The sequence below is a fragment of the Lampris incognitus genome, chromosome 8 (assembly GCF_029633865.1).
Source record: "Lampris incognitus isolate fLamInc1 chromosome 8, fLamInc1.hap2, whole genome shotgun sequence".
In the NCBI taxonomy this organism is placed as follows: Eukaryota; Metazoa; Chordata; class Actinopteri; order Lampriformes; family Lampridae; genus Lampris; species Lampris incognitus.
Window position 1 is genome coordinate 9,542,491 of NC_079218.1, and position 13,595 is coordinate 9,556,085.

Here is a 13,595-nt window from a genome sequence, read left to right on the forward strand (position 1 = left end):
ACGGTGTCTCTGCATATGTAGGCAGGTAGTGTGTTGTAGTATATCCACGCTCTCTCGCCGTCTCACTTGCTCTTGCTCTCTCACTCGCTCACTCTCGCTCTCTCTCAATTCCATTCAATTCAATATTCAATATTTGCTTTATTGGCATGACATACGTTTGTGCACATATTGCCAAAGCATATAAAACAACAACACAACAATGATCATAATAACAGCAACAACAACAATGATTATGATATCCAACAATAGCAATAGGTGCCGTCGCCCACCGTCTCTCAAGTTGTGACAGGAAGATATAAATCTTGCTGAGATGCTCGCCGCTGGCCCCCCTCCCAGGACCCCCCGCAGCTTACCTGCGTCGTCCATTTCCTGGTACTCTGGAATCACATTTTCCAGCTCCTGGACAAAAGCCCGTCGCTGTTTTTCAAATTTGTCACATTTAAGGAGGAAGTGTTTTATAGCCTGATTTATCCTCATGTTTGTTTGGGATGCAGTGCTGGCCTGAGGTTGGTTGGTCTTAGTATTTGTTAAAGGGTTCGTGAGTCTCAGAGCCAGCTGCTTCAGGGGACTCTTTTCGGCGTTCAGTTCTTGGGTTTTCAGAGCTTTAAAGTGCAATGTATTTGTTGGGCTTGTGTTTAAGTGCATCCAAAAATTTAGAGATCTTTTTTGTACATTTATCAACAATGGAAACCGGCCTAATTCTGCCCTACATTGTGTTTTCAGAATCAGTCTACAGAATTCAGCATGTAGGGTTTCTGCTGGATGCTTGTCCCATCTAGTGTAGCTGGAAAGACTGAGTGTACCCCATACCTCACTTCCATATAGTGCAATGGGCAGAATTACACTATCAGACAGTTTGCACCAGATGGAGATTGGTATATCAATGTTAAAGAATTTGTTTTTAATTGCATATAGAGCTCTGCGAGCTTTTTGTTCTAGGTTATTCACTGCCCTACTGAAACTCCCCGATACTGTAATAATTAGACCAAGGTAAGTATACTGCATCGTATGCGCTAAGGTGATGCTACCTAGAGTCAACTGGTATCTATTTTCCTGACATCTGGGCTTCTTCCGGAAGATCATTACTTTTGTCTTTTTTGGATTTATTGCCAGGGCCCAGTGCTGGCAATAGTCCTCAAGCAGGTCTAGTAGTTGTTGTAGCCCACCTGCGGTTGGTGACAACAAAACTAGATCATCTGCATAAAGCAAACATTTCACTTCCATGTCATACAGGGGGAGACCTGGGGCTGCAGACTGTTCCAGCTGCACCGCCAGTTCATTAATATATATATTAAACATTGTCAGGCTAAGTCCACAGCCCTGTCTCACCCCTCTATTCTGAGTGAAGAACTCAGTGTGCTTGTCTCCAATCTTAACGGCACATTTGTTGCCCGAATACGTTGACTTTATTATGTCATACACTTTACCCCCTACCCCACTTTGTAAAAGTTTATAGTATGGTCCTTCATGCCAAATAGAGTCGAAAGCTTTTTTGAAGTCAATAAAATAAGCTTTTCCAGTTTTGGTTTGATTCACATTTTCATTTATGAGGGTGTGTAGGGTGTAAATATGGTCTGTAGTCCAGTGATTTGGAAGGAGGCCAATTTGACCTTTGCTCAGGACATTGTGTTCGTTAAGGAGGGTTAGAATTCGATTGTTCAAAATGCTATTGAACACCTTCCCCAGTCTACTGCTCACTCAAATGCACTCTCACTTTCTCTCGCTCTTGCTCTCTCTCTCTCTTTATATCCCCGTCTCTCTCGCCCGCTCACTCTCTCTCTCGTGCTCTCTCACTCTTGCACTCTCTCTCTCGCTCTGTCTCACTCTCTCACTCTCTCTCACTCTGTTGCTCTCTCACTCTCTCGCTCTGTCTCACTCTCTCACTCTCACTCTGTTGCTCTCTCACTCTCTCGCTCTGTCTCACTCTCTCGCTCTGTCTCACTCTCTCACTCGCTCTCACTCTGTTGCTCTCTCTCACTCTCTTACTGTCTCTCGCTCTTGCTGTCTCTTTCTCTCTCTCTTTATATCTCTCACCCTCTTTCTCTCACTCTCTCTTTCTCTCCATTCTTCTCCCCCGATTGTCGCTGTCATTATCTCTGTTATTTGCCCATGTGGCTTACCTGTGGCCCAGTACTGTGTGTGTGTGTGTGTGTGTGTGTGTGTGTGTGTGTGTGTGTGTGTGTGTGTGTGTGTGTGTGTGTGTGTGTGTGTGTGTGTGTGTGTCTTACGTAACCATCCGGTCGGATCATATCCCCATAGTTAGGCAAATTGGGAACTGTCTGTCTGTCAGCCAAGTTGTTAGGGTGACCTTGAGAATGGGGTCCAATCAGAGGCAGCGTGCTGTGGCAGCACATTGGCTTTCAATAATCAGCCACCGAGCGTCCCCACCCCAACCCCTCCCCTGCTCCCGGACTTTGAAGTTGACTTAATTGCCATGCTGGAAGACGCGCACGGCCCGCCATGCTGCTGCTCTGCCCTGCAGGCCATGTGGCGCCCCTCAACCACGGCTTTGGAAACTGGCCTTTTTACCAACTAAAGTAACAGCGGGCACCCAATATTCAAGTTCACACACACACACACACACACACACACACACACACACACACACACACACACACACACACACACACACACACACACACACACAATTAAAGCAAGTCTCGACCTTTGTGCTGAGAACAGGCCCACGGTAATGAATTCTGCTGGTGGTATCAGTGCGGGTTCGCTGAGCCGGGATCAGTGATAGATGGACAGATAGATGCAGCGTTATGAATGAGCGGCAGGCAGGGGAACGTCAGATCGGCAGGGTCCTCACAGAGTTAAGTAGCTGAGCGCGCATGCGAAACCTGCATGCTTGCCTGTTTCAGCCAGTGTCTGCGTATATTGGCACAGGGTACGAATGTCTAAAGTCCAGTACGACACGCCCTGTCAGCAGATTATGAACGTTGCCCCTCCCTGCTGGATTCTGCTCTTTCACTTTTGAGCCTCTCGTTTCAGGACCGCAGGTGAGAAGAGGGAGGCGCTGCTTAAAGGGGTAGTTGAGAATTCATCAGGTGTGTTTCTGTTCTCTACTTGCTAAACGTCGTCGGCGTGGATAGTAGGTATGGCGTGCTAGGGCGTCTGGTATTTGTAAGTGTGGAGATGAAAAGTTTGTGAAGACGCAAGTGTAAAGCTGCAAATGCCAGTTCCTGATCGAGTGTCACTCCCCCGCGCTCAGCCGAGAACACAGTTTCAGCAAACACACAGGGGTTAGTCAGTAAAATGACTTAAGATGTTTAACTTTGCTGAGACAGACGGCCGTACTGTAGTATTATTGCAGGTTGGCTTTGGCTTAACCACAGAGGCAAGCTGGGCAATAATTATTGTCTATTGTCTTGCAATGACTCACTTAATACTCACAGCAGGTAGGTCCTGGGTTCGAGCCCCGGGGTAGTCCAACCCTGGGAGTCGTCCTCTGTGTGGAATTTGCATGTTGTCCCCGTGTCTGTGTGGGTTTCCTCCGGGGGCTCCGGTTTCCTCCCACAGTCCAAAGACATGTAGGTCAGGTGAATCGGCCACACTAAATTGTCCCTAGGTATGAATGTGTGTGTGTGTGTGTGTGTATGTTGGCCCTGTGATGGCTTGGCGGCCTGTCCAGGGTGTCTCCCCACCTGCCGCCCAATGACTGCTGGGATAGGCTCCAGCATCCCCGCAACCCTGAGAGCAGGATAAGCAGTTTGGATGATGGATGGATAGATGGATGTCTTTCAATGGTATGGTATTGGGAGGAAATTTGGATATTTTCATATAATGTGTTGTCTAATTAATGACGACAAGAATATCGACTCTAGATAGCTAGCTAGCTAGCTAGCTAGATACGTAGATAGATGGATAGATAGATAGTTTACTGTCCTACTTGAGGAAATTTGTTGCCTATACATCAAGATACATATTCCTTAAATTAAAATACCCTAAGATGGTTTTTTACCATTACGTTGCTTGAATATACGAACACATCAGAAACATTCTCTTCCGTGCTTCTTTTTTTTCCCGCGGACTCTCGCTTAGTCTGTCTTCCTCTCCTTGGGTACCCATCAGCACTCCCTCCCTCATATTTATCCTGTCTCTTCATGCAGATCATTTGATGGGCGAATGTTTATTTCATTCCCCCCCCAGCCGCCAATCTCTTCCTCTCCCATTTCCTTCTCCTAAGCTCCCTCTTTCTACTCTATCTGTGTGTGTGTGTGTGTGTGTGGGGGGGGGGGTGTTCTCACCTAAAGCTGTCATACATGTCAGCCCTGCTGCTGCTGTTCACACAACATAACAGCAGAGTGTTGCCCCCCCCCCCATCGGAAGCCAGCCTAGTGTGTTGCCCCCCCCCCCCCCAGTAGGAAGCCAGCCTAGTGTGATGGCATATATCTAAACTTGAGTCATGCAAAGTAAAGTTTTACACGTGTGTGTGTGTGTGTGTGTCTGTGTGTGTCTGTGTCTGTGTAACAGCGAGTCTGTGGGAGCAAACGTGCATGTGTGCTCACTTGTGTGTGTGTGTGTGTGTGCACAAGTGTTAGTTTGTGTGTGCACCTATCGATACCTTTGATAGTTGTGTGTTAGAGACGTCGTCTTGTGTTCACACCCTGCACCCTGTAGTTCATTCACCCAGCAGCGGCTCTGCATTTGCAACGAAAGCAAATGTCCTTCAGCGCCTCCCGGAGGCTGGAACCGCACTGAGCCCGGAGAGACACGCTGCGTGTGTGTACCTGTTCAGTAGGGATGTCCCCATCAAGTTTTTTCCCCCTAGATGTGGTCCAAGTCATTTAATATGAAGCATCTGCCAATCCAAACCCAGATGTGATATTTATGCTTTACTACATGATACAGCTGTGCAGCGCAAACTTCAAGTACTTCAAAGTTTGTAAAACACAACTAGTGTGAACTGGTTTTGTAAGATATTGTATTGAATCTGATTGAAAAATTGATAAGAATTGAATCTGATTGAAAATTGATTGATGACTGTTGATAATTATTACTATTACTATTACTATTATCACTGATACTACTACAGTTACCAGTATTATGATTGCTGTTGTATTTTATCATTATATTTGTATTGTTGTATTATGATTATACATGTATATTATACAGTGCTGCTGAAAGTATGTGAACCCCTTGAGCAGTTTAGATTTTTCTGTTGTTTTACCATGATTTTCTTATTCTATCATCACCAGTTTTTATGTATGAAATGTCAGATATATGTTTATCAGTTGCATGTACTCGTTTAGTGGGACTTGTTTAAGTAGCCCAAAAACTACATGAAACATGGAATAGTGTATGTGCAAAAGTAAGTGAACTCCCAGCTGCATCGGTTAAGTCAAGCAGGTAACAGACTATGGTGAAACACATTTGGGTGCTTAATTAATCATTTAAGCAGACCAATGAAATGAGACATCCTTGGGAAAGGGTTTGGCCTGCACTAATTAAAAGAGAGAGGAAACCAACCAAACCACTGTGGTCCCATACAAATCAACAATGCCGAGAGCAAAGGAGATATCCGAGGGCATGAAGAAGAGGGTAGTGACAGCCCATCAGTCTGGGGAGGGATATAAGACCATCTCCAAAAGATTCCAGCTCCATCCATCCACTGTAAGACAAATAATTTACAAATGGAGGGCCTTCAACATGACAGCAACTCTGTCTAGAAGTGGACGCCCATCAAAAATATCACCCAGAAGCACCAGAAAAATAATAAATCCGGTAAATGCCAACCCACACATCACCTCTAGAGAGTTTCACACCTCTCTGGTAGCATCTGGGACGAATCTACAATCAGACGGAAATTGAATAGCCATGACAACCATGAGAGGGTTGCTAGAAGGAAGCCTCTGCTTTCAAAAAAGAACAAAGCTGCCCATTTCAACTTTGCCAGAGAGCACTTGGACAAACCAGAGGCCTTGTGGAAGTCCATTCTCTGGACAGACAAGTCCAAAATATAACTATTTGGTCACAATTAAAACCAACATGTTTGGAGAAAAGCCAACACTGCATATGAAGAAAAGAACCTCCTCCCAACAGTGAAGCATGGTGGTGGAAATGTGAAGGTCTGGGGCTGCTTTTCTGCTTCTGGACCTGGACGACTCCATATTATCCAAGGAACCATGGATTCTCCGGCATATCAACAAATTCTTGACCAGAATCTCCTGCCATCAGTCAGGGAGTTGAAGCTGGGACGAAAATGGATGATGCAACAAGACAATGACCCAAAGCATTCCAGCAAAACTACAAAGGAATGGCTTCAGAGAAAGAGGATTCGTACTCTGGATAGGCCAAGTCAAAGTCCGGGACCTTAATCCAATTGAAATGTTGTGGCGAGACCTGAAGAAGTTGGTACATACCAGATGTCCCTCCAACCTCTCTCAACTGGCTGAGTTCTGCAAGGAGGAGTGGGCAAAAAGCCCCATAAGCAGATGTGAGAGACTGGTTAGTGGTTACAGAAGACGTTTGGTTGAAGTAATGGCCTCAAAAGGAGGAGCCACAAGCTACTAATACAAGGGTTCACATACTTTTGCACATGTTAAATTTTCCGTTTTTGAAAATAATAATGAAAATATATCTCTTTTTGTGTGTGTGTGTCCATTATTTGGAAGGTGTGCTTTACAAATTGGGATTTGGATGTATGTGTAATAAGCTTATTTTAATGTTTTTTACAAAAACAGTGACCATGTCTGGAGGGTTCACAAACTTTCAAGCAGCACTGTATATATAATATATGATTACTATTGAATAGCTCTGCATTAAGATAAAATGGCCTGCATCGCATCTTTTCTTTAATAGATTACTTTTTTGTGTGGATTTCCCCCCCTTTTCTCCCCAATTGTACCCGTCCAATTACCCCACTCTTCCGAGCCGTCCCGGTCGCTGCTCCACCCCCTCTGCCCACCCGGAAGGGCTGCAGACTACCACATGCTTCCTCCGACACGTTTGGAGTCGCCAGCCGCTTCTTTTCACCTGACAGTGAGGAGTTTCACCAGGGGGACGTAGCGCGTAGGAGGATCACGCCGTCCCCCACCCCCTAAACAGGCGCTAGTGCAGCGACCAGGACACATACCCACATCCGGCTTCCAACCCGCAGACACGGCCAATTGTGTCTATAGGGACGCCTGACCGAGCCGTAGGTAACACGGGGATTTGAACCGGCGATCCCCGTGTTGGTAGGCAACGAAATAGACCGCTACTCTACCCGGACGCGGAAACATTGGTGTTGCAGACAGTAGAAGTGGCTGCTGGGCGGCTCTTCATTTCCCACTGCGAAATAGTGCCACACTGCAGACATTTCAGCTGCGCATTGGAGTTACATGTGTCTTGGTGCCACACGTTTTGCGGTTAATATCCGTTTATGACACCTACTTGTCAGCCGGCATAGACTGCCCGCACCGGGGTAAAATAAACCAAGGACCTGCATTTGAACAGGCTCGATGTATGTGATTAATTAAAATATGCCTTGATCGGCTCCGATATGATTTTCGGATGAGACCGGGACCTCCCCTCTGTTTAGTGTGCAGCTGCCTGTGCATCAGTGTCCTGTTGTATGTGTGGACATTCAGGCATGGCTATGCATGTCCACCATGGTCGGACTGTTCCCTCCACCGTGCTTTGATAAACCCGTCTCCACCCTCATGATCTATATACTATAACCATGCAGTCAGATAACGGTACATCATTCCCGGAAGCTGGTGGGGATTTACTGTCTCCTCGGGAAAAGCACGACTGACCTCAGGGTTTGCACCGCAGGTCGGCCAGTTTAGGGGTGACCTCCCTGCTCACCAAGCCGCCCTCGGTGAAAGGGAGCGACTTAGCCAGTAAAGGCTCGGTTCAATGGTGTAACGTATGTCTCAGCGTTTCCTCCTTGTTAAACACTATAACTGACCTCTTGGTGTGTGTCTGTGTGTGCGCGTGTGTGTGTGTGTGTGTGTGTGTTCACGCCAGCCAAGTGGACTATATAGTAAGAGAAGACTTGTCGTTTGACCGGTTGTGTCCTCTCTGTCCACAGCTCTCCTGTATAAGCCTATCGACCGTGTCACCAGAAGCACCCTGGTTCTTCATGTGAGTACAGATCATGCATTTTAACACCGAAACCCACCACTTTTCTCCATTAAGAGATTATTTTATCCATCTGTAGTATGTAGTCAGGTTACATAATGAGATTATTTAAGAGATTATTTTATCCATCTGTAGTATATAGTCAGGTTGCATAATGATAACTGGCATATTTACCTTGGCTGGAGACACTCTCCAGTCTCCATATACTGCTGTTTAGATTTTTGGACCAGCAGGAAAAAGGGTTGACAAGTAATCAATATTACTATACAACGGTATTCCCATATAGTTTCAGATTCAGACAACTTTGTTTATCCCAGAAGGGCAATTCAGTTCTTACAGTCTACCCAGACATACACAAACTCACAGACAAGCAGCCATCATCACCGTGTCAGAGACAACAGACAGATCAGTACATGGGCAAGCTATAGTTTGATGTGGTTTGTAATACATCAGACTGTCTTGAGTTAGCTTTGGTCCCAGGATCCCCCTTTTTTTTTTTTTTTTTTTTGGATTTTCCCCCTATTTTCTCCCCAGTTGTACCCGGCCAATTACCCCACTCTTCCGAGCCGTCCCGGTCACTGCTCCACCCCCTCTGCTGATCGGTGGGGGGGCTGCAGACTGCCACATGCCCTGTCTGATACATGTGGAGTTGCCAGCCGCTTCTTTTCACCTGACAGTGAGGAGTTTCACCAGGGGGACGTAGCGCGTGGGAAGGTCACGCTATTCCCCCCAGTTCCTGCTCCCTCAAACAGGCGCTCCGACCGACCAGAGGAGGCGCTAAGTGCAGTGACCAGGACACATACCAGGACACATGGCTTCCCACCCACAGACACGGCCAACTGCGTCTGTAGGGACACCCGATCCAAGCCAGAGGTAACACGAGGATTCGAACTGGCGGTCCCCGTGTTGGTAGGCAACGGAATAGACCGCTACGTTACCCGGACGCCCCCCCAGGATCCATTTTTACAAGGGTGGGGACTGTTTACTGCTGAGCTGATGGTACACCAGCCACAATGGCTGCTACACCTAGTTGCAATCCCAGAAAATCAGTGTCAATAGGTCTGTTTCTCTCTGCCTCCTACATCCAGCTGTATCACAACACTTCTACCTGACTACTGACTGTCTGTCCAACACAACCACCACGTCATCATCACATTTCAAATTAATAAAATAACCACTTAATGGAGAATAGTCAGAGATTTCAGCTTGAATTATCTCTCTCTCTCTCTGTCACACAAACACATAACTACAAAAAGGCAGCCCGCTTGATTGAAAAGAATAGAAGCAGGTTGTGCTGGGAAAGATACAAGCGGAGATGGACCCACGAGATCCTCCATAAAAACTCAAGAGTCTAACCAGCATCCTTGGTTTGACTTTCCTCACGGCAGCAGAGATCATTGAAATGCAGCCAGCTGCAAAGTCAGACTCTGCTTGTGAGCCGTCTGCTCCCGTTTCCCAAAGTCTGTGTCTCTCTCTGCCCAGTCACCATGCCCACCTGAGCGAGACCAGTCTATCTCCTGATCGGCTGAGATGCCGAGAAGAGTCGAGGCCAACCGGGGGAGAGTATTTCATGAATATGTTTGCATAAAGCGCGACTGAGCAAAACAAAAAGCCGGTTCAGTTTAGACAGAGGTTATATCCCGTCACTTAGATGAGAGGTGGTGAATTTTTTATTTTGATTCAGAAAGTAGACGAGCCCAGCTCCTCAAGCCTCTGCCATCACTGGTCGTGCTGAAATGCGTCACCTCTCTGTGTGCCGATAACGCCGAGGAAATGAGAAAATTAGATTTTCGGCGGTTATCGCTCCGAGAGAAGCCTGTCTGGGTGTCACACATTTACACAGCGTTATGAATAAACAATCCATCCTGGAAATTAATTTCACTGAGGTCTAGCCGAATAGATCTTTTTGGAGGAGCGGTCACTTTCCCAGAGTTTAGTTTGTGCAGCAATAGACATTGTTTACATCCTTTATTCTGCATCTTTCTGCCCTGCTCGCTGTGAAATAGTCTTGTCCTCATGTGGAAGGAGGCGCCTGTCTCATGAGTCATGAAATAACATCTTGCGTCTTAAATGCTAATCTCACTGAACAACAGAGGCAGAATGTGATTCTTACCCCCAGTTTCTCTGAAGGGTTCAGAAGTGCTCCTCCAAGCCTGTGACCTCATGATGACCTTGCTGTTGTGTTTCTGTGCTTTTGTTTCTGTCTGTGCAAATGGCTTGCATGCTGCAGGACCTGCTGAAACACACACCGAAGGACCACCCGGACTTCCCACTGCTGCAGGACGCCTTGAGGATCTCCCAGAACTTCCTCTCCTCCATCAATGAGGAGATCGACCCACGCAGAACTGCTGTCACCACTCCCAAGGGAGAGGTGTGTGTGTGTGTGTGTGTGTGTGTGTGTGTGTGTGTGTGTGAGTGAGTGAGTGAACTGTTTAGTGTATATATACATATATATATCCATCCAGCCATTATCCAAACTACGTATCCTGCTGTTGGGGTTGCGGGGATGCTGGAGCCTATCTCAGCAGTCATTGGGCGGCAGGTAGGGAGACACCCTGAACAGGCCATACACCGATGAGCCAAAACATTATGACCACTCACAGGGCAACCAACAACATCGATCATCTCTAAACAAGGGCACATGTCAAGGCCTGTGTAGATTAGATGCTCAGCAAACAATCCATTCTCGTAGTCAACGTGTCGGATGCAGAAGTAATGGCAGGAGTAAAGACCTGACGACTGAGTCAGAGCAGGGTGCTGGGTGCCCAAGGCTCACTGATGCGGCAGGCCAACAAAGGCTATCCCATCTGGTCCAGACTGACAGAAGGTCTACTGTGGCACAAGACACAATTTTTAATGCATCAAACCCTGCTGCGTATGGGGCTGTGTAGCCGCAGACCGGTCAGAGTGCCCATGATGACCCCTGTCCATCATTGAAAGTGCCTCCAATGGGCACATGAGCGTCGGAACTGGACGTTGGAGCAGTAAAAGAAGGTCGCCTGGTCCGATGAGTCACATTTTCTTTTATGTCGTGTGGCTGGTGGTGTACGTGTGCACCGTTTACCTGGGGAAGTGATGACTCCAGGATGCACTGTAGGAAGACGACAAGCCGGTGGGAGTCAGCCATGTGGGTCACTCATGCGCCAGTGTAATGTGTTTACCTAGCTTTATGATATAATGAAAATAAAGACAGGGTTCGTGTTAGACCAAAATGGCCGCATAGCAAACCTTTTCTTTTTAGACCGTGTAAGTTCATATTAGACTTGGTCGCATTTGTGCGAAGGTCCGCCAAGCAGGCTGCTCATCCACAGACTGACAGGCAAAGTGTTTTTATTAGGTAGACTCTTAGCTTGAGCGCTGCATATTAACAGCTTTTTTCCCCATCCATTTCCTGTTCAATCGACTTTGACCTTGCACAAAAGTCGAATAATGGCACTTTTGTGTGTGTGTGTGTGTGTGTGTGTGTCCACTACTAATCTCGCATACTGTCATAATGAAAAAACTGTGTGAGTAAATGGAAGATGGGTGGCAACGTTTGTGATAATTTAACTACGGTATATGTATTGATTGTTCGTTATCGACTGTAAATCCATATTTTAAAGCTGATATTTGTCCCCTTCTTCACCCCTGATGAGTTTGCACCCCTGGTAGAGTACACGCCTTGATGGGTTGGCGACGTTTTGGCAGCACACGGAGGACCAACAGCATATTAGGCAGGGGGTCGTAGTGTTTTGGCTCATCAGTGTAACTACCCCAGGTCACCATTTGCCATTATCCATCCATCCATTATCCAAACCGCTTATCCTGCTCTCAGGGATGCTGGAGCCTATCCCAGCAGTCATTGGGCGGCAGGCGGGGAGACACCCCGGACAGGCCGCCAGGCCATCACAGGGCTGAGACACACACACTGTTGACTTTCGAGCAACTTTTCAGACCTTCTCAGCGACTTTATTTCTGTTTCTGACAATTCAGATAAACCGGGCGGTTAACCCTTTGTCACTTATTCGATCCCCATGTTGGTAGACAATGGAATAGACCGCCACGCCACCCGGACGCCTCTAAACTTCTTTTAGTATCACGTGTTGTTTTTAGCATCTGGACGATTCAGATTGAATCGGTCAGTCAGTTGGTCGTCAACTGAAAACCTAAAAAAAAGAAATTCTACCTTCTGCTGTGTAATCGTTCCAGTCCTGGTTGTGTTTCCCCGTGCAGCCGTCCTACCTATCTGGTCATCTGGGTCGGTTAAAATACAAACCTGAGAAATATTTGTGACTGCTATTAGACTCGCATAAGCAACACACATCTGTTGTATATGTTTGTTGGTGTGTGTGTGTGTGTGTGTGTGTGTGTGTGGGTGGAGCCAGTCACTCTCCTATCGCACAGATCCCGAAGGAAATGACGTCATTTCTCTTGTCAGGCTCGTCAGCTGGTGAAGGACGGCTTCCTGGTGGAAGTGTCGGAGGGTTCCAGGAAGCTGCGCCACGTCTTCCTCTTCACCGACCTGCTGCTGTGTGCCAAGATCAAGAAGACGGCTGTGGGGTAGGTCCACATGCACCGCACACAGACAGACGCCTGCTTCAGTTGACAGGCTCACAGACACAGAGAATTAACAACTGACACAGTATGGCTAGCATAAACCAACGTGGGACTGACACAAACGCATACAGGTACACACAGACTTGTGCAAACGCACACACACACACACAGCATGGTACCATCCTCGACAGGGCACGAGGTTTGAACGCGAGTACATCCGGTTTGATATAAACGGAAAATGTAAAAACAAAACAACACCGACTCAGTTTTTTGGCCCTGCTTTTGCTTATTTGGTGCCACCGCCAGAACGATGTGAACCAGTACGTAACTCTACACATTCCAGCTGCAGATGCAGATGTTTTTTTGCGGGGACGAGTAGTTTCAAGAAATGCATTTGCTGCTTTACTTTTAGCATATCCTCACATGTTTATCACCAGACCTACTGCTGGCCGGAGTCTCCCGGATAGTTCTCCTTAATATCACATACACGCTACTTGCTTTTTTTTTTTTTCTATACATGTGGTTTACTTCCTCAGACCGGATTGCTTTTCTAACAGTCGTAGACCAGTTCACATGAGAGCGGACTCCAGACCACCGTCGTTTTCAAGCAGATTTGAATTTGGTTCTTTGTCATTTGGTTCAGTTTGACAATTGGACAAGAAATTAACCTGAAAACATCCGAGATGTAACCCCCCCCCCCCCCCCCCACGCAGACTAAACTGGAGGACATGGACTCCTCTGCTCACCATGTCTGGCACGTTAACTCACGTGCACGCACAGTAGGCGCATAAATGCAATGGTCTATAAACTGCCATGCTCACTGGAATAGTGAAAAGTGAAATGGTGCGCTACTAAACTAGTCTAAGACAATGAGACACACACACCTGCCTCACCCCACCACTCCATGCTTGAGTACATGTGAATTTTCTGTAGGCTCCAGCATCCCCGCGACCCTGAGAGCAGGATAAGCAGTTTGGATGATGGAT

General features: G+C 46.9%; 1 protein-coding gene across 2 annotated transcripts in view; it reads left to right on the forward strand.

Annotated features, from left to right (window-relative positions):
• Positions 1-13,595, forward strand: part of abr (ABR activator of RhoGEF and GTPase) — a 198,397-nt gene that overhangs the window by 93,584 nt on the left and 91,218 nt on the right. For both annotated transcript variants that reach the window (XM_056284764.1, XM_056284765.1), the window contains 3 exons: positions 8,024-8,076; positions 10,304-10,444; positions 12,491-12,612. In XM_056284764.1, coding sequence (XP_056140739.1) covers positions 8,024-8,076; positions 10,304-10,444; positions 12,491-12,612 — 316 coding nt within the window. The remainder of the gene's footprint in view (positions 1-8,023; positions 8,077-10,303; positions 10,445-12,490; positions 12,613-13,595) is intronic.